Source organism: Vombatus ursinus, unplaced genomic scaffold (genome assembly GCF_900497805.2).
Source record: "Vombatus ursinus unplaced genomic scaffold, bare-nosed wombat genome assembly UNPS02000580.1, whole genome shotgun sequence".
NCBI classification, from domain to species: Eukaryota; Metazoa; Chordata; class Mammalia; order Diprotodontia; family Vombatidae; genus Vombatus; species Vombatus ursinus.
The window spans coordinates 30,805,110-30,828,339 of record NW_020940358.1 but is presented as its reverse complement, the minus strand read 5'-3'; the positions used below and the strand labels follow the sequence as shown (position 1 = coordinate 30,828,339).

Here is a 23,230-nt window from a genome sequence, read left to right as displayed (position 1 = left end):
ACTTGCCTAGGGTCACACAGCTAGTGTCAAGTGTTTGGTCTGAGGCTGGATTTGAACTCAGGTCCTCCTGACTTTAGGGCCGGTGCTCTATCCACTGCCCCACCTAGCTGCCCCTGATTATTTTCATTATATAATCATGATTCTTAAGTAATTTTTATTATTAGAATTTTAGAGTATCATAATACCAACCTTCAGTTATTTGCTTGCAGTTTAGCCAATTTATGGAAAATTTAGGTCCCTTCTTTTGTCTCAAGGTGTCTAGTTTGGGGAATATCATATTTCTTAGTTACCTCACTTGAAAGGAGGGGAAGCAGTTAGGAACATGAGATGAAATTCATATCCTCTAATTTTGTTGTCCTTTTATTAGAAATAAGAGGAAATCCATTAATCCTGACAGCCTATTTGCATAAACTGAATGTAGTCAACCACAGTGACTGTTTGTATTAATATTATATTAATATAATTAATTCCAATTAACTTTGGAATCTATTACTTGTCATATTTTGCAGCAAATTATATATTACATAGTTGTTCCTAATCATGTTTTGTATTCCACATGAATCTAAGATGACCAACATCGTGGTAATGAAAGGAAAGCCAGCTTAGCTTTGAAAGTTACTGTAAATGGTTATTCACTTGCTAATAATGGATACCTATCCTTGACTATTCTTGATTGTTTCACTTGGTCCTTACCTTCTAATATTAAACTAAAAATTGGCTGATGACTTTATAACTTCTCAGTTTGACTTTAGAGCTGCTAGTTTCTGTCTAGTACTTGGTTGACTTATTATACAGATAATAAATTCCAGAAACTGTTCTCCTTCCCATTAGAACAGTGGTGGCACCACAGTGTACGGAGCACTGGACCTGGAGTCAGGAGGTTCAAATCTGACCTCACACACTTACTGGCTATGAGACCTTGGGCAAGTCGCTTAACCTTGATCTACATCAATTTTTTCCTGTGTATGATTGTTGTGAGGACAAAATGATATATGGTTTGTAAAGGTGCTGCAAACCTTAAAGCCCTATATAAATTGTTATCATCATCATCATCAGTAGTAGTAGTAGTATGGTGTGCTTTTGTCCTTTGTTGGGAACTATGGAGGATGGAAAGGAAATCAGAGGATCATGGCATTTTAGACCTGGAAGGAAGGGGTGTTAGAAATCATCTGGTCCAATATACTTATATTATGGTTGGGATATTTAGGTCTTAGGAAATAAAGTAACTTGCTCCAAGGCACATAACTAGTGACTTTGAACAAGACTAGAATTCCAGTCTCCTGATTGCCAGTCTGTTGCACTTTCTGGTACACCACAAGTGGTCATTCTCCTTCAAGGAGCTTAAAATCTAGTGGTAAAATTAGGTTGATTGGCATTTATGAAATTAATAGATTACAGTGACATGCCAAATTATATGGCATTGGTTCTACCCAGAGGTAGAATTCAAATAAAGATGCAATCAGTGTCCATTGGAATGGTAACAGAAGATTTCATGGCAGAAGTGTGGAACTTTGAGATCAACCTTAAAGGGTGCCTAGGCAAATGGATGCAAAAAAAAATTTTTTCTGAAAAGAGACAAAGCACAGAAGTGGGGATGAGTAATGATATCTATATGATCATAAACTTAGAACTGGGAGAGAAATCAGAGGTCATCTAGTTCAATTCCCTCATTTTACAGATGAGGAAACTAAGGCCCAGAGAGGTGAAGGGACTTACAGTTGCACAAGTGGTGACACGGATGGGATTTAGACCCAGGTCCTCTGACTACAAACCCAGCACTCTTCCCACTGTGTCACCCTGGGAAACAGTGAAGACACTGCTCCATAGAGATCCTAGGGGTGTCGCAGGTGAAATTTAACAAAAGGGTAAACTGAGACAATTCTCCATGCAAAATAATATTTATTAACAGGGGCATGCTGCCTGTCAATAAAGCGGTCAAAGGATTGACTTCTATTTATGCCAAAGGTTGTTGGCCAACAGACAACTCCCCTTTTATAGGTTTTAGGGAGTACAGAACAGGTTAGGTGAGGGTTGAGGGCAACATGATTTAGTTACAGAACCGGGGCTCGGGGAACAACATGATTGGTTGGAAGTTTGGTAAACAGGGCTAGCAGCAATGCCCCTCCTTCCTTGTGACAAAGAAGTATTCATTGCTTGAGTCCAGGTGCAATATGTCGCCCACACCTTTTGAACAACAAACCAGACATCCTTGAAGGCCCACTTGGTGGTCTAAAGATATTAGACCTGACTCTCTTGTGTCTTCATATCCCCCAACGTCAGCTAAATTCCTTCAGGCAAGAATAGGTGAGTGATTTACAGGAGAGCTGGATTTTTAGACTTAACCAATTATAGACTAGCTGAATTCTGAACCATGTTCAGAGGCTGAGAACTATGACAAGCAGTTATAGGACAAAAGCAATTAATTAAAAATAGAATCAATAAGAAAATGATACAAGATTAATATTGATCATTTCAGGGGTGAGTGTTGAGGAGTATGAGAAATAAGGCTGGACAGGTAAAGCAGATTCTAATTAAGGCTTTGTTATCCAAGGAGATGAATTTGGACCTGAAGTAGAAGGCCATCAGGAATGATTGTGTTTTTCCTAAAAAGTGACATGTTGAAATTATTATTAAGAAAAATTAGTCTGGGAGCAGCTAGGTGGTGCAGTGGATAGAGCACCAGCCCTGGAGTCAGGAAGACCTAAGTTCAAATGCAGCCTCGGACATGTAATACTCACTAGCTGTGTGACCCTGGGCAAGTCACTTAACCCAATTGCCTAATCAAAAAGAAAGAAAGAAAGAAAAATTAGTCTGGCAAGATGTAAAGTGGGGGAGACAGACAGCCCTTGGCTATTCTGGTATTAGAAGTGTGGCATGTAAAGGGCCTGTTTTAGAGCAGAAGCCATGGAAAAGAAAAAGAAGAGAGATACGTGTAACAGTTTAGATAGGAGGTGAAGAAGAAAAATTTTCAAACCTCATTCCAAAGTTTCTAGCTTAGGAAACTGAAAGTGGCACCTCTGTCAGAGACAGATTGGCAAGGGCAGCCATTTTGGATATAGAAGGAGGAGGGAGATGAAGAGACTGGTTTACCTAAAGCACAGACAGTAAACTCTGCTCTCTCTGGCACATAGGTCTTTATTTTCTGATGTCAGGTTGGCTGTATTGTGGCAGTGAGGTCTCAGCTCCATATATAGAACCAGTTACATGAAGGTCTTCTATTTTCAAACTTGACCTAGAGAGCACAAGTGCCATAATTTAATTCTAGGTATGTCCATAATAAGGACAATGCCCTATAAGTGTTGAAAAGTGGAAAACCAGTGAAAGTTCAAGGCTCAGCCAGCAAGTGTAGCTTTTGGAGTCATGCATATTCAATAGGAAGAGGAAGGAAGTATAAAGACTGAAAAGCAGAGGACAGAACTGTAGGAGCTGCCCACATGTGGGGACTGGGAAGTAGTACAGAACGAGGTTGGCTTTATCCTGTGGAATTTTATTTTTTATAGGATTGTGTTGACAGTTTAGAAATTAAAGGTCACTGGCTTCCTGTGACCACACCAAGGGTATCTTCACAGTGTCTCAAAGTATGATAATACAGAGGTTGGAAAATGCTGCTTTTTGTATTGATAAAGCCAAAGAACCCGATCTGTTTTCAACTCCCATTCACCAACATATCCACATTACTAATTTGTCTTCATTTGGAATCTTTATCCTGACATTTTAATTTTCTTACAAAATAACATAATGATAACTAAAAGTGAAGCTCATGTGGATGTGTTTCTGTTCTAAGTTCTTTAGCTTTTCTGGAAGAACCATCGTCTTTGGGATCTAGCACATCTCCTCATGAGTCTTCAGATGTCTTGAAAGAGCTCCAAGCACAGAAGGTTAACAAAAACACCAGAGAATTAAACAAAGGATTGAAAGACCAGTTCGTTATTGTGAGTAAATTCAAATAAAAGTCCTTAGTGTCTGTTCTTCTAAGTCCTGAGAATAAGTAGTCCACCCTGTTTGGCATAGTATAGTTCACACTATGTTTACTATATAGATTGTCCATTTTTGTTATAATCTAATGGTTATATGAGCTTTGTGGATAAAACAAATGTCTTCTGTGCCTATTTATGTTGTTTTACAAGAAATCATAGTAGTAATAGTGTTTCAGTGGAATGTTGATGACTGAATTCTGACATTGGGTAAAGGATTAAAGAACATGAGAAATGCCACACTGTGATCACAGAATTTTGTCTCTGACAGTGACATTAAAGACCAGTTTGTTGGAAAATGTGGCAGATGTCTGTCATGACACTGATTGGAATCAGTTATCTTGAACCCCCCCAACTTTCCTCAATGGCTCTATCAACTATAAGCTTATCTGTCTTTACTGCTGAATTTTCATTTTGCATCTTTTTATATCTTGTGTAATCTTTTGAAACAAAGACTGCTATGTAAAGCAAGAGTTAACATAGTAACTCCCAAAACCTCATCCAGGTTGGTCCTCAGGTGACATATTAACATATATGAAATGTGTACATTAGTCAATCCCTGGTCTTTCCAGTTTGATAGGACCTGTCAGAGCTCATACTTTACTAGAAGAGTCTTCCAGAATTCTGTGCTGTAGTGATCCATTGAAGTAAGACAAGTTAAGTTTGGAGAAGATCATTTATTTTGGAGGCCTGGCAGCTCATGAATAGAATCTATGGATTATCGATTTAGAACTGGAAGGGACTTTAGGGATCTTCTAGTGACTAGATCTCTTCATTTTACAAAGGAAACAACCTTGAGAAGGGGACATGACATGTCCACTGGTGATAATGGCAGAACCAGGATTCAAATGCAGGTCCTGATTCCAAAATTACTGCTCTTTCTACCATTCTGTATTGCTTCAGAGTAGAACGTAAGCACCTTGAGGACAGGGTCTGTTTCATAGTTTGGCTTTATATCTCTAGTGCCTAACAGAGTTTCATGTGTGTAATAAGTACCTAGTTGAATGAAGACCCTTTACATAGAGTCTATGACAGCAGAACAAGAAACTACAATGATTAAGCTATCCTTGAGCTGTGGAAATACATACTTCATATTCATCCTCTCAATACAATTCATAATTTTATCAACTTCAGTCACATTCTTTCTTGGTTCTATAGTCCTAATCTTTTAGTCAAACTGCCCTGAATCCCTGTCCATGATATCCCTTCATTTATTTTAGATGACCTGCCTGGCTTCATTGTATCCTTTTGTTTGTAAGTGATGCTGAATCATGGATAGCTATGGTACAGTTTGGATAGGTACTCTCATGGGACCTTAGTTTCACATAATCTGTAGCTAAATCTTCTCTATTTTTATCCTTTCCTTTAATGATAGGATGCAGGTCAGAAGCATTTTGGAGCCATCATATGCAAGTCTTGTGGCATGATCTACACAGCAGCTAGCCCTGAGGATGAAGCACAACATGCCCACTATCACCAGAGATTCCTGGAAGGAATTAAATATGTGGTAAGGCAGAAGGTGGTTTAACCACCACCATTCCTTAATGGTGCCTAAGCAGTAAATAATTGTCCATCGTGTTACAGATATGTTTTGTATATATGCAAATGCATTAAAAGGTGTTCATGGAATAAAAAATGTTAAGAACCATCGGCTTAGTCGATTCTTGGCTCTCTTTAGTGACTTACTTAAACTCCAAGGCTTCTTCATTCATTGACTTCATGGTTCACAGTTGTCTGGCTAGTTAAGTGGACCAGACTTATAAGGGCCAGAATAATTGAAGTACAGGTATATTTTAGAAATATAGTCATCGGTGTTATTGATAACTAACAGCAACAATGTGGAGAATAATCCAAAATACCGGCAAAATTACATATTCCTGGACCCTTTGGTGCCACCTTAACATTATAGCACATGCCATTGGCCTCCTGAAGAATTTAATCCATGAAACTCTTAAGTTTCTCTTCCTAAATCTTTGCTTCCTTTTTTTATTTTTTTTTTAAATTTTCATTGATATCTTTTTTTTTAATATCACCTTCATGTCCGAATTTATTGCTCCCCTTCTCTTCCCTCAAAGATTCAGACTTTCTAACAAAGAATAACAAAAGGGGAGCAGGAGGAAGCAATTCAACAATGTTAGCACATCAGCTGAGTCTAACAGCATATGCAGTGTTTTCCACCTCTGTGACAAAGGGAAAGAGTTAACGTTTTCCCATCTTTCTTTGAGGTCAAGCTTAATCATTATAATTACATAGCATTCACTTTATTTTTTGTTGTTTTTGTTCTTTTCCTGTACATTGCTTTGTTCTCCTCCCTCTTTGAATTCTTGATAATCATTACTTCTTACAGCACAGTCATATTTCCTCACTTTCACGTACTGTCAGTTTGTTTGGCCGTTCTCAGTTGGGATCTCCTTTGTTTCTAGTTCCTTTACTGACACAAAAAGTGCCATTCTGAGACTTTCGCTGGACATCAGGCTTTTTTTATCTTTGACCTCTTTGCATTCCCCATGATTTTTAAAGGGTACTCGCATCTGGATTTGCATTGTTGCCTCTTATAAAGCTCTGCTTGTAACGCCCTAAAATCTAACAATAACAGTCTTCTCCAATGTGGATGTGTAGCAGAAGGGATTCGCCCAGCAGGCACAAGAACAGAGTAGGTAGGAGAGATTGGGAGACTCACCCCTGGCATTGTCTCTTTAAAAAAAATTTTTGAGTTGGTACAGAGGCTTTCTCACTTTTCTGCTAATTCAGAACAGCTTGTCTTCTGCCCATTGTCATTTCTACCTTCCTCTTTTCCCTTGCTCCTTTGTTTGTTGTCTGTCATACTGCTTTTACCATCTCGCTCAGCCAGACAGTGGCATGGAGAGGTTGATAAATCCGCTTGTGATGGTAAGTTTCAAAGGGTAAAAGTTGGCATGAAATGGAAGGCGTATGTGGAGAGCCGCCTCTCCCTTACATAGAAGCTTAAGCAGAGAGCAAAACTCAAGATGTGAGTATATGATAGGAGTTAGTCTTAGCTCTTAGAAATAAAAGTAGTATACAAGTTTTTCCCAGCCCCTGTCTCCCTCTAAGGTGTTTCAGAATATATGATAATAATCCCTGAAGTATTATGAGCATTTTTCCATCCAATTTTTGGGATATAAAACCTTAAAAGCTGCAAGGAGAGGTAGGTGGGGCATACCAGCTCAGAACTGAGGGCCTGGCCTACTTAGCCCTAGTCTTTTGTAAGTGTCATAGGTTAATCACATTTGCCCTCTTGATAATACCATGTACAAATTCCAGAATTTGTTCGTTTTAACAGCTTATTAATGAAATGGAAAACACGATCACTAATCCTGCTTTTCATTAATGAGACCATTTTCTCTTGGCAGGGTTGGAAGAAAGAACGTATTGTGGCAGAGTTTTGGGACGGCAAAATTATATTAGTACTTCCTGGTGACCCAAAATATGCCATTCGAAAGGTATACCATTTGACCTTTTAAAACCCTTTACTCTTTTTTCAAGTAGACAACATAACCCAGCTTTATTTTCTAAATGTAAAATGATAGCTTTGCTCACTGACATGTAAGGATGACAGGCTTTACACTGAGGAAACCAGAAAAGGAAGCTCATGGAGCTCAGCTGTGCTTCTTACCTTGTCAGACTTTCAGTTATTAAAAAAAATAACGCTTCTCATTTTGAAATAATGATTTGTAGAGAATGGGCTTTCAGGGGGCTAGGAAAAAATTTCCTTCCTTCCCTTACATGCTTTGTCACATTCAGAAATGGAGACAAGGAAAACCACATTTATTTCTAAGAAGCAACTTTTGTACATATCTCACATTTTTATTCTGCTTTAATAGTTAACAATGATAATAGTAACTTGACTCTTTTTGGTCTAACAACTTACAATAGGCAGAAGATGTCTGTGAACTTGTAGATAATGAACTGGGATTTAAGCAAGTTATCCCAAACTGTCCAAGCAAAATTAAGACCTACCTCTATATATCTGATGAAAAGAAAGTAATTGGATGTTTAATTGCTGAGCCAATCAAACAGGTATGTATGTTTATCTTTAAAACTTACAATGTGGTTGGGGGTAGGGGGAAGGCAATCAGGGTTGAGTGACTTGCCCAGGGTCACTCACACAGCTAGTAAGTATCTGAGGCTGGATTTGAACTCAGGTCCTCCTGACTTCAGAGCTGGTGCTCTATCCACTGTGCCACCTAGCTGCCCATTGCAATATGATTTGTGAAATTGAAAAATAGTTGTCTAAAGTCTGATTTAGCTTTGTCATTGTTACTACTGAAGATTACCTTAATTTATTACCACCAAAACTTTTCACACATTGTTAGCTACTATGTTGTGTTGGTCTTCTGGCCTCAAGTCTCTCCTGTAATTCACACTTCACACAGATGCCGAAGTGATTTTCCTAAAGCACAAATTTGACCCCATCCATTTACTGGTTAATAAACTCCAGTGACTTCCAGTTCCTTTTAGGGTCAAATACGAATGCCTCTGTGAAATGTTTAAAGCTTTTCACAACCTGGCTTCTTGAATGCGTGAAGGAGGATAACATGGTTCATTTCCGTCTCCGTGTTTGTGCCTTGCCCATTGCTGGAATGTGCTCTACGCTCCTTAGCTCTCTTTTTAATCTCTTTGGGGTATAGGCCTGGCAGTGGAATGGCTGAGTCCAAGGCACACACAACACTCCACCTCCACAGAGAAGGGGGGAGCTGCATTTTTTCGACTTTTATCCAAGGCTAAGCTCGGTCACTAAATACACACCTTGAGTTTCCTCTTTATGTTCTTTCTATTTACAATGTTGTCATTGTGTGTATTATTTTCCAGTTTCTGCTTACTCCCTCCTGCTCTTGATTCATGTAAGTCTTCCTTTGCTTCACCACATTCTTCTCTTCATTATTTATGACACGATAATTTCCTTCATTTAGGTACCACAGTTTGTTTAGCCAGTCCCTAACAAGTGCTCATCTACCTGTGTCTGCTTTTCTGCCTACTACTGAAAATGCTTCTAGGAATGTTTTTGCCATATGTCGGACCTTCCAATCGTTGATTTCTCTGTAGTCCATGGTTTTTCAAGGAGAACCAGCACCTCTGGGGCAAGGGCTGCCGAGCCTCTTTCAGGGCCGCTCATCCACCTTTAGTGCCCACCTGGCATTCACCTCTCACCTGGGGCTCCAAGTATGTGTGTTTCTCAAAGTACATATGTAGACATACACAATTTGAAGAAAAATATGTATAATTTTTTCTTTAAAATATGTACTATTACTTTGAAGAATAAAAATGCATAATTTGAAGTATATGCATATATACACATATTTGAAGACAAGTATATGCACATATACTTTAATATATTTATATACATACTTATTTTACATATTTTATTTATGTATATAATCATTTTGTAGAGACACACAGAAACATGTTTTTAATCTTTTTGCTTCCTGCCCCCTAGCTTCTTTCTCTGTCCTCATGTTATATTCCTACCTGGTCACAAAGGATCAGAGCAGGAATAGACTTCTTTTTGACAGTGAAAATTTTAGGGAACATTCCCAGCTAAGTTGTTTTCATATCTGGATGGTGACTAATGTTTCTGGTAAAAGGAAGCAATAGAATATGGCTGATTTATCCATATTCCTTTTTTATCCTCTCAGAAAGTATTAGAATAAAGAATAGTAGGTATTACCTTTTATTAAAATTGGGATTCTGATTTTACAGAAACAATTATTTAGGAGGTTCTTTAATTAGAAAAAGCAACTTAATTTTAGCATAGAACATTCAGCAATATGGACTATATGAACACTGCAGCTTATTTTTTAAAATTAGCATTAACCTTGGTGTAGATATCAGCTGATAAGTTTAAGCCATTTAACTTAGTGATTAGAACAAAAAGCCTTAGTTTTCATATAGCCAGCGGAGGCAGCAGCTTTTGTGATAGCTGGACATTCTAGTTTTCACAAAACAAAGAAAAGAAAAGAGAAGAAGAAGCAGCTAATTGGAGCAGTGGTCAGAATGCTACCAGGCTTGGAGTCAGGAAAGATCTGGCCTCAGACATTTAATTAGCTGTGTGACCCTAGGCAAGTCATTTAATGTTTTTCTCTGACTCAGTTTCCTCATCTGTAAAACAGGGGTGATAGTACCCACCTCCCAGGGTGGTTCTGAGAATCAAATGAGATAATAATTGTAAAGCTCTTAGCAAATCTCACAGTGCTTTATAAATGCTAGTTATCATAGTCATAATCATTATCATTATTATTCTAGGAAATATTCTGCTCATTGCGCTGTTAGCTATAAAAAAAATTTCTGTATGTCACAGGCCTTCCGCGTCCTAAGTGAACCAGCTAGTCCAGACTCTCCAAAACAACAAACGTTTTACAACCAGCGAGCCTGGCAGTGTTCCAGCAGCCCAGAACCAGCGCTCTGTGGGATCAGTCGGATCTGGGTCTTTAGCCTGATGAGAAGAAAGGGCATTGCTCGTCGACTGGTGGATACTGTCCGGTAAGGAAGGGAGAGAAGAGGTTGGAGGGGGACTGGAGATCAGTTGGATTCAGGGGAGTTTTCCCCGTGCCTCTCACTGCTTGACTGAGTGTAGGTACTATCAAAGTCATCTGCCTCTGTGTCTGAGCTAAACAAAGGACACCAGAGAAGCGGCTGCCTGACTGGATTATGTTTGTTTTTATGGGCTTTGTGCTCTTTGTGAGCACAAACCTTCTTAAGCACAGCCTACTGACAGAACTAGAGAGTCCTAGGAATCAAAAACACACCTCCTGATGTTTTGCTATTGCTATTTGACTAGAATGTATGCAGTCTACAAATGAAGGGATACCTAGATTTAATTTGAATTGGCTTCCCACACATAGAAAGTGGAAAGGTGTAATGTAATGCCAACTACAACCTGAGGAAGTACCAATTAATGGAGATGAATACAACTGCCTTCTCTACCCCACCCCCCAAAAATTGCATGGCCAGTGGAATACAGTCAGCTCTGTTAGGAGTCATATGTTTTTGGTGAGTTGTTCAGGCCATTCATTTTGCCCTTCCTCCTGATTCATTTGTGGTCATTGTCCTATCAGTTCCTTTGACAGAGGGAAGGATTGAAATAATGCAAGAGGGATATATAATTCAAATAAGTTAGTTTTGCTCCAGGAATGAATTTTGACTTGAAGATGCTGAAATTAGATTAAATTTTTTTTAAACATTTTTTAGTTTGAATTATCCATGCATTCATTGAGCTCCTGTTTCTTCAGATTATCCAGAATCTGCTATCGTCCTGTTAATTCCATTTCTTCTCAGCCAACTTCAGAGCTGGGAAAACCGTTAACAATCACAGCTGTTCAGAAGGGGAACGGGTTCTCTCAGGAGGGTGTGGGGCCTCCTCACTAGACATCTTAGAAGTGGACGGGCTCTTTGTGGGGATATTGTCGAGAGCATTCCTGTAAAGGTCCAGGTTGGGCTACATGGTCTCTCATGTGCCTTCCAACTGATTTTGTGATCATGATGAAGTAATTTCCTTTAGTGTTTGTTAAATAATGTAAGTTGTTTCCATTGACATCTTTTTTTCCTTCTCTCTGTTTTAGGAATTGCTTCATGTTTGGCTGCTTTCTGAGTACTGATGAAATAGCCTTTTCTGATCCAACACCAGATGGCAAATTATTTGCAACCAAATACTGCAACACACCCAACTTCCTTGTATATAATTTTATTAGTTAGACGTGTTTATCTATACCCAGAAATATTAAACCCTATTTAGCAGGTTTATGTTTATTAAATTGGTGAATCAGAAAACAAATTTGTCCCAAGATCCAAATTATTAAATACTTTTTGTAACAGGATGACTTGCTCTCTGATCAGTTTTTGTGGCTGGCTATGGTTGTAGAACACAATTATTCTTGCCTTTTTGATGCAGTTGACAAAACATCTGGTTTCTCATAGTACCTAGTCTCTAGCAATGAGGGATTCATTTTCAGTATACAATATAGCCACTTGGTTAGAGCATATCAGTTTGTTATCTTGAGAGAGAACTTTTATATTGAGTTAATTCATTAAATTATGTTTCAAATTTCTAATATCTTCAAGGTCAATATAAAAAAATACCACTTTTTAGATGCTTTAATGCTATTGTAAAACTTTTCTGAAATGAACCAAATGTGTGTTGAATTGGTTTGTCCAGTTTAACTCTGGTTAGTAGTTGCAATATTGCAATTTCCATAGATAAATTTAGTCAAGTGAAAATTTGACAGCTTTTATTGCTCTACTTGCCTTTAATAACTTTGTCACTGTTAATACCATTGATGTTAAGCTGAAGACAACTTGAAATTCCATTCAGTTTTTTTTTTTTTTAATTTTTCAAATGCACCTTAATTGTTAGGCATCTAATTAAAACTGGGGAAATGTACATTATAAGACTTCGTATTTCAATATCTCTTCAGGTGGAATTATGATGCTCTAGAGGAAATGATGAAAGGGTATAAATAAGTCTGCTTATGTCTTTTCTCGGTGAATTTTGGTGTTTTCTGCACTATTTAGAAACAGCTTGTTAAAATACATTTAATAAAAATCAAAATTTTATTAATGTTATAGTGGTTCATTAATATCATTTAAAGTTGTACCTATTACTCTCTTTGTATGTTCTTCAAGATGCTACCACTTAGAATCTTAATTCCCTATATCCAAAATGATTTTTTTTTAAGTTTCCAACTGGACTAGCGGTTGTTAATTTAGCAAAATGCAACTTAAGGGTTCTCCTCAAGCAAAAAACGTAGGCAGAATCACATGTACCTCCTTGTTGGAAACGTAAAAATAGAACAGGGGGTTTTGGGAGGTAGTAGGTTCCTGCTTATTAGAATTCTTCAAGCAAAAGTCCATTTGTTGGTTATGTCATAAAGGGATTATTTAGGGGGCTGAACTAGATGGGATACTTCCAACTTTGAAATTTTCTGAAGAGCATATAAGATTCTGTGACAGAATTAGGTGACCACAGAATCTCTCAGAGTTGGACCACAAACCTGTCCTGGAGCAAGATTTCTAGACTCCTCAAAAGGGTTGCTGATAATTGGAGCACCAATTCCTATAGCATTCCCTAATCACTCTTCTCAAAGGGGTGGGCAAGAATAGGAGTATGACTACTTTGAGATCCCCTAAGCCTTGATGGGGGCTAATCAACACAGGCACATGCATTCCTCTACTTATTACCCAAATCCCCAAAATGGGTTCCCCTTACTAACCAGTATCCACTTGCTTTATAGGCAACAAAGAAGGCATATTGCCAACAATAGCCTCACAGGTTAACTTTAGCGATATCATCATGACAAGAGAGCAAAGTTAGGTTTTAAATGGATAATTTCAATTACATGAAATTAAAAAGGTTTTGTGCAAATAAAACTGATGTAGCCAAGAGCAGAAGGAAAGCTGAAAATTGGGGGGAGGGGGAATTTATAGACAATTTATCAGTAAAGGTCTCATATCTAAAATATATAAAGAACTTTGTCAAATCTATAAAAATACAAGTCATTACCCAATTGATAAATGGTCAAGGAATGTAAGCAGGCAGTTTTCTGATGAAAAAAGCAAAGCAATTCATAGTCATGAAAAAATGCTGTTAAATCATTGATTAGAGAATGCAAATTAAAACAACCTGGAGATATTTTACACCTACCAGATTGATTAAAATGACAGAAGGGGAAAGTGACAAATATTGGAGGGGATGTGGAAAAATTGAGACACGTTGATTGTTGGTAGAATTGTGAAATGATCCAACCATTTTGGAGGACAATCTGGAATTATGCCCAAAGAGTTATTAAACTACCTATATCCTTTGACCTAGCAATACCACTACTTGGTCTATTTCCAAAGATAATTAGGGAAAAAGGAAAACCTATATGTTCTCAAATGTTTATAGCAGCTCTGTTTGTGGTGACAAAGAACTGGAAATTGAGGGATGCCCATCAATTGGAGAATGGCTGAACAAGTTGTGGTATGTGACAGTGATGCAATACTTTTGTGCTATAAGAAATGAGCAAGATGTTTTCAGAAAAACCTGGGAAGACTTACATGAACTGACAGTGAAGTGAGCAGAACCAGGAGAACATTGTTTTAAGAACTATATGGGACTATAAAGGACATATGAAGAAAGATGTTATTTACATCTAGAGAAAGAAATGATAAATAGAATTATGCATCATATGTTTATTTAGGTCTAATGGTAGCTATCTCTAGGGTGGAGGAGGGAGGAAGGGAAGAAACAAATTTGCATGAAATGCAAAAAAAAAAAATCTAGAAGAATGGGGCAGGCAAGAGAAATTAACAATTATAGTGGCAGGAACACTCAAGACAAATACAGAGTAAGAGAATGACTCCAAAATTTCCACAAGCATCAGAGAAAATAGCTTCTGCACAAACTCAACCAGAATCCCTAGAAGAGATGAAGCAAGAGTTTAAAAAAATGTTAAGTGAAAGGAGAGTGTGTGAGGAAAAAATTGGAAAAGAAATGAGAATTGGAAAGCTTCGCTCAAGAGGTACAATGCCTTGCCCAAACAAACTCCCTGAAAATTCAAATGGACCAAATAGAAGTCAATGACTCCATGAGGCAACAAAAAATATTAAAGTCAAAAGACTGGGGGGAAAAAAAGAAAATACAAGGTATCTATCTTATAGTGAAAACTGACCTGGAAGATACTAAGGACAGAAAATTAAAGAATCACTGGACCAGAGGTCCTTTGAGTCAAAGGGCCACCCTTGAGGACCTAGAGGGCCATATGTGGCCTTGCGACCACAGGTTCCCCACCTCTGCACTGAACTACCTGAACACTGACCAAAAAAAGAACCTAGACATCCTATTTCAAGAAATCTTTAAACTGCCCAGACCTATTAGAACCAGAAGGCAAAATCAAAATATAAAAAAGATCTACTGGTCACCTCCCGAAAGAAACTTCAAAATTAAAACTTCCAGGAATATTATAACCAAAATTCAGAATTGCCAAGTCAAGGGAAAAGATACTGCAAGCAGCCAGAAAGAAGGAGCCGGGATCATACGCAATCCAGCAATCATTAGTATAAAGCAGCAGAGAACTTGGTATTCAATATTCCAGGAGGCAAAAGATATAGACCTACAGGCAAGAATAACTTACTCAGAAAAACTGAGACTAATACTACAGAGAAGTAGTGTAGATGAGACAGAGGACTTCTAAGCATTCCTGATAAAATAGTAATTTAAAAAAGGCCAGACTTTTGCATTATATCAGATAGATATCTTACATTTTCTTCTATTTTTCAGTCTTGATTTTATTCTAATATTTCTTCCCATCTCTGTTGGGTGTATCCTAGGTTTAAAGGATTTCCATTTCTTAGGTAGGTTTTACCACTTTCTCTTCTAAATTACTCATTCTTTCAATTCTTTCAAAGAGCTTTTCTTTTTTTTATCTCTTGCTTCATATCTTTTAGTTATTCATGTAGTACATGTAGAAATTTTTTTTCTTGCACTCTCAATCTGAAGTTTTCATGGAGTTAGATTTGCGACAATTTTTTTATACTTGGTTGGTATTTTCTTTGAAAACACCATATTCCAACTCTCCAGCTTTCATTCCTGAACAGGGCTTTGTGCCAGAGCCAAGCTAACTCTTCTTCACTTTTTTTTTTTTAATTGGATGTTTGGTTCTTCTTGGTCTTGTACTAAGGGCCCTGAGTTCTTGTTCTGACCTCCACCTCCCAGACCTAGGCCCTCTCCTTGGATCTTTGAGCTTCAGGGCACTGGCTCTCCAGGTGTCTCAGCTTCCTACAGCCATCACTGAGGGGAACAGTCACTGTGGAGAAGGGGCCTATTTTCTCGCTACCCTCAGGCAGATAAACCCAAGGGCCCTGGGAGTGGTAGTGCCCACCACCCCAGATGACTTTCTGCCTCCAGCTTGTCCCCCAAAGCCATCTTCCCAGAAGCTTTATGGACTATGCCATCTGTCTCAAGTGCTTACTGTAGATTAAGTCCTGAGGATACAAATAGAAAAGTGGGACAGCTCCTGCTCTCATGGAGCTTCCATTCTAGTGGAGAGCACAACACATACCAGCTTCAGCAGCAAATGGAAAAGTCCCATCATTCAGAATGACTCGGGTTGAGGGTCCTGGGCTATCTCCTCTTGGTCTGAGGAGTGATGGTGGTTTGACTTGCCTAGGACTGGCTGCCTTTTGTCTCTCCCTCAGGGTGCAGCTTCAGCTCAGCTGGTTTGCCTTTCACATGGTTGGCTGTTGGTGGGAATGGTTAGACACTGAGCTCAAATCTGATCAGACACATATTCGCCGTATGACCCTGGGTAAGACACTTAACCTTTGTCTGACTCCATTTTCTCCTCTGTCAGAGGGGGAAATAATAGCACTTACTTCCCCGGGTGACTGTGAAAATAAAATATTTATAAAGTGCTTTGAAAATCTTAAAGCTATATAGAAGTGTGAAGAAAATGCTAACTATAAACTCTTAATACTTATAACTCATTCATTCATTCAAGAATTAGTCATTCATCATGAACTTTCTCTTCTTATCCCACATCTCTGGTCTGCCTTCATTCCCTTCCCAGCCCTGTTCTTAGCTTCCTTGGGACTTTTAAAACCATATTCCCTCAACAGCTAGCTCACCCTGGAACTTGTATCAGCTCCTGGGGCCTCTACTCCTTGGAACAGCCTTCCAACCCCATGGCCCACTCACCATGGAATACCTTTCCCCAAGGTCCATCCCCACCCTTTCTTCCACTTTTTGGGGGGTTTCTTGTTTGTTTGTATTTGTATCCCCAGCACTTAGCACAGTGTCTGGCACATAATAAGTGTCTAATGTTTCCTTCTTTCTCAAAATTCCTTTTCTTTGATGATTTTCTAAGATGTGTCTTTGAACATCATACCCCATTTTATCCTTCTTTGCTCCAGTTTCTATTGAAGTGGTGGCCCTTCTTGCCAAGGTCAATACTTTTACTTGTGCCCTTAGTCTCATACATTCCCATCTTGTCTTGTAGTTTGTCCATTTGATTATTTCTTCTCTCTCTGATCTTCAAGCTCTCCTTATCCACTGGCTCCTTCCCTGCAGCCTACAAACATTCCCAGATTTCCTTCATCCTTCAAAAATCTTCTTGACTCTACCATCTCAAGCTAGAATCCCCTATCTCATCTCTCTTTCACAGCTAGATTCCTAGAAAAAGTTATCTATAAACATTGCCTCTACAGACACGCCTCTGAGTTATTGCAGGTTTGGTTCCAGACCACTGCAATAAAGTGAATATCACAATAAAGCAAGTCACACCAATTTTTTGGTTTCCCAGTGCATATAAAAGTTATGATTACACTATACTGTAGTCTATTAAGTGTGCAATGGTATTGTCTTTAAAAAATGTATATACCTTAATTTAAAAATACTTTATTGCCAAAAAAAAACCCAAAACAAAAAAATCAAAGAAGTCAACCATTTGACTCTTCAGTGAGTTGTAATCTTTTTTGCTGATGGACAGTCTCGCTTCGATGTTGATGGTTGCTGACTAATCAGAGTGGTGGTGGTTGCTGAAGGGTGGGGTGGCTGTGACAATTTCTTAAAACAAGACAATATTGAAGTTTGCCACATTGGTTGACTCTTCACTTCACAAAAGATTTCTCTGTAGCCTGTGATGGTGTTTGATGGCATTTTGCCCACAATACAAATTCTTTCAAAATTGCAGTCAATCCTCTCAAACCTTGCCACTGCTTTATGAACTAAGTTTATGTAATATTTTTCAATATTGTTGTGTCTCAGGGAATCTGGAGGCCCAAGAAGAGGGAGAGAGACAGGAGAATGGCCAGTTGGTGGTGCAATGAGAATAAACACAACATTTGTCTATTAAGTTTGCTTTATTATATGGGCATGGTTCATGGCACCCAAAAATTAAAATTATAACATCAAAGATCACCATAACAGATATGATAATAATGAAAAAGTTTGAAATATTGCAAGAATTACCAAAATATGACAGAGACACAATGTGAGCACATGCTGTTGGAAAAATGGCTGATAGATTTGCTCAATGCAGGGTTGCCACAAAGCACACACACGCACACACAAAACCAACAATGCAATATTTGCGAAGTACAATAAAGCAAAGCATAATAAAATGAGGTGTGCCTATATTTCTCCTCCCTCTTTCCAATCTCTTAAAATCCGGCTTCTGACTTCACCATTTAATTGAAACTGTTCCATGGTTACCTTCCGTTTTAAAATTACTACATCCTATGACTTTTTCTCAGTCCTTATTCTTCTTGACCTCTTTAAAGCATCTTGCACTGTGGACTACCTCTTCATCTTGCAAATATTCTCCTACCTAGGTTTTTCTTATGTTGCTCTTTGTTGGTTCTCCTATCTGTCTGACTTCTTGGTATCCTTTGTGGAATCATCATTTATGTCCCACTCCATAAACATAGGTGTCCCCCAGCATTCTTTCCTGGGTCCTCTTCTATTCTCTATATATACTTTCTTGGTAATCTCATTGGCTCTCATTAGTTCTATTATCATTTCTATGCAGATGATTCCCAAATCTGTATTTCCAGTTTTAATCTTTTTCCTGAGCTCCAATCCTACATCACCAACTACTTGATGGACATCTTCAATTGGATATTTTATATGCATCTCAAACTCAACATGTCCAAAGTCAAATTCATCTTCTCTCTTAAATTCATCCCCTCCTTCAAACTTTCTTCTTTCTGTTGAGATTACCTTAATTTTCCTAGTCACCTGGATTCCCAATGTCATCCTCAATATTTCTCCCTCTGTAACTCCTATATCTAATTAGTTGCCAAGTTTTGTCAGTTCTGCTTCCACAGCATATCTCTCATCTGTCCCCTTCTCTCCAAACACATGACCACTATCCTACTTCAACCCCTTATAACTTCTTGATTGATAAATCTTATAGGGAAAGATCTTCCATGTCCCCTATATGACTCTAAACATTGGGCCATAAGCCAGAATGTGGTTGTCTATGTTGACCTGAGAATTTAACCAGTTCTCAGGAAAAGATGTGTTCTGGGAACCTGGCCTGTTCAATGGAACATATCAAGTTAATTAATATTCTAAGATATTTTGCTTGCTCCAGGAACTTAGCCAGTTCCTGGGCTGAGTAAAAACATCTACTAGAATCATGGACACCTTTGCACGGGGTCTTCTTTGTTAGAGGCCTTATTTATTTATTTATTTTGATTTATCAATAATCACTTCCATATGTTTTTGAGTTTAAAATTTTTCTTCCCCTTCCTCCCCACAACCCTCCCCAAGATGGCGCACAATCTGATATAGGCTATACATTTACATTCATATTAAACATATTTTTACATTAGTGATGTTGTAAGTAGAAAGTAAAACCAATAGGAGGAACCATCAGAAAGAGGAAACAAAACTCAACAGAAGAGAAAAAAAATAACAATTTGGCTTCCATAGTTCTTTCTTTGGGTGTGGATAGCATTTTCCATCACGAGACTTCTGGAGATGTCTTAGATCCTTATATTGCCAGGAAGGGTTAAGTTTATCAATATTAGTCATCACACAACGTGGCTGTTATTGTGTACAAAGTTCTCTTGGTTCTGCTCACTTCACTCAGCATCAGAGCATACAAGTCTTTCCAGGTTTTTCTGAAGTCAGCCTGTTCATCATTTCTTATAGCACAATAGTATTCCATCACATTCATGTACCACAACTTGTTCATCCATTCCCCAATTGATGGGCATCTTTTCAATTTCCAATTCTTTGCCACCACAAAAAGAGCTGCTATGAATATTTTTGTACATGTAGGTCCTTTTCCCATTTGTGTGATCTCTTTGGGATATAGCCCTAGAAGTGCTATTGCTGGGTCAAAGGGTATGCACATTTTTATAGCCCTTTGGGCATAGTTCCAAATTGCTCTCCAAAATGGTTGGATCATTTCACAACTCCACCAACAATGCATTAGTGTTCCAATTTTCCCACATCTTCTCCAACATTTATTATTTTCCTGTTTTGTCATGTTGGCCATTCTGATTAGAGGCCCTATTTAAATCCCACATGGGAAAGCCATCTTTGGATTCTTACCCATGGAGAGGACTCTCTGCATGGGACTTTCCCAATCAGGACCCTGAAAGGTATACCCTGGGAATCCTCAGCTTGGAATTCAGGTGTTGGTGCTTCCCCAAATTGGTGATGTTTTCTTATATTATTGCTACTCTTTGTGTCCTTAGCCTGACTATAGTAGTATTGTTAATTATATGTTGCTATAAATCTAGCTTTTCTCTGCCTGTATTATAATCTTGATTAAAGTTACCTTCACTTCTCTCTCTATAAATGTGTCTTATTGTAGGAGCAAATCAGAAGCATATTTTTCTTCCTTAATCACACACTTCTACCTCGGACCATTCCAACAATGTCCTGATTAGAATCCCAGGCTTTCCTTGATTCAATCTATTCTCCATAGAGATTCAAAAATAATCTGCTTTAGAAGCACAAGTTTGATCACATCACCTTGCTCAAGAAGCATTAGTGGCTCCCTATTGCCTCTAGGATAAAAGAAAAAAATTGACCCCAGCTTATTTCACAGTATTCTACTTCACATACTTATTCCAGTCAAACTGGCTTACTTGCTATTCCTGAATCTGGCATTCCATCTCCCTTGTTTAGGGAAAATCAAGACCCTTGCCACCTGCTGGATTCCTGTTGGACTCTCTCTTCAGAATACAGCCACATGCAGGGTGATACAAGACCCCTTTTTAGGTCCCTTTCCAGAACAGCAGCCAGGTGGTGGCACAGTGGATAGAGTGCCAACCCTGGAGTCAGGAAGACTCATCTTCCTGAGTTCAAATCTGGCCCCAGACACTTATTAGCTATGTGACCCTGGGCAAGTCACTTCACCCTGTTTACCTCAGTTTCCTCATCTGTAAAATGAGCTGGAGAAGGAAATGGCAAATCACTCCAGTATCCCAAATGGGGTTATGAAGACTTGGACATGACTGAAAATGACTGAACAACCAGAACAGGACATGGGTGGGGAGTGGGGTGTTGCCACCCACCTCTTCAGTGGGTCCCTGCTCCAGGACCATCTGCAGTGCCAGGGCATCCTCTGGGAACAAGATGTATTCCTCTCGCCTGTAGGCCTTCCATAGGGCAAACCAAACCCCCTTGTTTCTGCCACCAGGTAATCTCCTGATTCTCTCAGTAGACCTCTCTGCAATCACTGATTCTATTCCTGAACTAACTCCTCAATGATAAAGCACATTCCCATTCCCTTACACTAGCCCTATCTCAGAGATTCTGAACCTTTGGCAACCAATATACAAACACATTTCCCCATCCCCAACTTTCCTCTTCTTCATGCCTATCCACATCAATACAAACCCCACAAGACCCCACTCCAGATCTGCTCAGCCCTTCCAACATGCCCTTTGGAATTCCTGTTCCATAATAAACTTCTCTTTAGTCTTAAACATCTTACTTTTCCATTCCTTCCATCTTCTGTTCCTCACTGAAACTTGGATCCCTCCTGATGACAGTTTCCCTTGCCACCCCTTCCAGCATTGGCTACTGTCTCTCATACTCCCTGACTGACTAGTTGCAGTGGGACAGTCAGAATGCTCCTTGCTCCCCACTGCCACTTCCAAGCACTACCTCCCTCTATGACCTTCACTATTCTTTTCTTTTGAGGTTCACACTATTCAAATTTATCACCCTAGCCATATCCTGATGGCTATTTTCTTTTTTTATTAATTAATTTATTTTTAGTTTTCAACAATAACTTCCATAAGCTTTTGAGTTTTAAATTTTCTCCCCCTCCTTCCCCAGGATGGCCACAATCTGATATAGTCTCTGTATATACATTCCTATTAAACATATTTTCACATTAGTTATGTTGTAAAGAAGAATTAGAACCCATAGGAGGAACCAAAAGAAGAGGAAACAGAAGAAAGAAAAGAGCAAATAGTATGCTTCGATCTGCATTCAGACTCCATAGTTCTTTCTCTAAATGTGGATAGCATTTTCCATCATGAGACTTTTGAAGATGTTTTAGATCCTTGCATTACTGAGAAGAGCCAAGTCTAATAAAATTAGTCATTGCACAACGTGGCTGTTACTGTGTACAATGTTCTTCTGGTTCTGCTCACTTCACTCATCATCAGTTCATGTCTTTCCAGATTTTTCTGAAGTCCACCTGCTCATCATTTCTTACAGAACAATCATATTCCATTACATTCATATACCACAACTTGTTCAGCCATTCCCCAATTGATGGACATTTCTTCAATTTCCAATTCTTTGCCTTGGTGGCTATTTTCTATCAATCCCTAGGACATTCTCCCTCCTTTCTTGATGAGTTCAATCCCTGATTTACAGTCTTCCTTTTGGACCTCCTGTCCTCATAATAGAAGACTTCAACATAAATTTTGGTTTAGTTTCTCACTCTACTCGATTCCCATGACTTACTACTCTTTCATCTCAGCTGTACAGAGATACTCATGTCCTTGAACATTTTATCACCTGTGTGTTCTACTTCCTCATTCATGATGTCTTGTAACCTCTAACCCTATTCTTAATGCTCATCATGACCTCCATCCCCTCTATCCACTTTTTCCAGGCTATCTCCCTGCGATGGTTATAGCTACTTTCTTCTCTAGATTGACCCCTTGGCAAACCAACTGTACACTGTCCTCCCCTTTACAGCCTCTTACTCCCTTTTCCTATTGCCAATCATACCTTGTCCAACTACAACCTTGGATTATTCCCACCATCCACCTCCTTTGTTCCTACTTACATGCTGCTGAATGGAGCTGTAAAAACTCATGAAACAATTTTGATTGGGGTCACTAACAAATTTAAGCTATTGAATCTCAATTGGGCCCTCAGTGAACCAAAGCAAGCACATTATTCTTTCCTAATTGATGTGCTATTCCACTTCTCCCCAAAACTGTGCCAAACCTCATCTCTTCAAGCTTCATACAAGACATTATCCCATACTTCAATGAAAAAAAAGTTAAGGCTATTTGCTGACAGTTACTTCTCTCATTCTCCTCCACTCTCATCATTCAGACATCTTCCCCTACTACTTCTTCTTTCTCTTGAAGAGGTAGCCCCAGTCCTTGCCAAAACCAACCTCTCTACACGTGCATAGAGTGCCTGGCCTGGAGTCAGGAAGACCTGAGATCAAATCTGCCCTCACACACTAACTATATGACCTTAGGCATGCCACTTAACCTGTTTGCCTCAGTTTCCTCATCTGTAAAATGGGGATAATAATAGCACCTATCTG

General features: G+C 38.8%; 1 protein-coding gene across 2 annotated transcripts in view; it reads left to right on the top strand.

The window, feature by feature from the left end:
- Window positions 1-12,546, top strand: part of ESCO2 (establishment of sister chromatid cohesion N-acetyltransferase 2) — a 35,657-nt gene extending 23,111 nt beyond the window's left edge. For both annotated transcript variants that reach the window (XM_027848572.1, XM_027848571.1), the window contains exons 6-11: window positions 3,785-3,932; window positions 5,350-5,481; window positions 7,346-7,435; window positions 7,869-8,012; window positions 10,291-10,472; window positions 11,552-12,546. In XM_027848572.1, the coding sequence (XP_027704373.1) occupies window positions 3,785-3,932; window positions 5,350-5,481; window positions 7,346-7,435; window positions 7,869-8,012; window positions 10,291-10,472; window positions 11,552-11,684 (829 nt within the window). In that variant the 3' untranslated portion in view covers window positions 11,685-12,546. The remainder of the gene's footprint in view (window positions 1-3,784; window positions 3,933-5,349; window positions 5,482-7,345; window positions 7,436-7,868; window positions 8,013-10,290; window positions 10,473-11,551) is intronic.
- The last annotated feature ends 10,684 nt before the right edge of the window (window positions 12,547-23,230 follow it).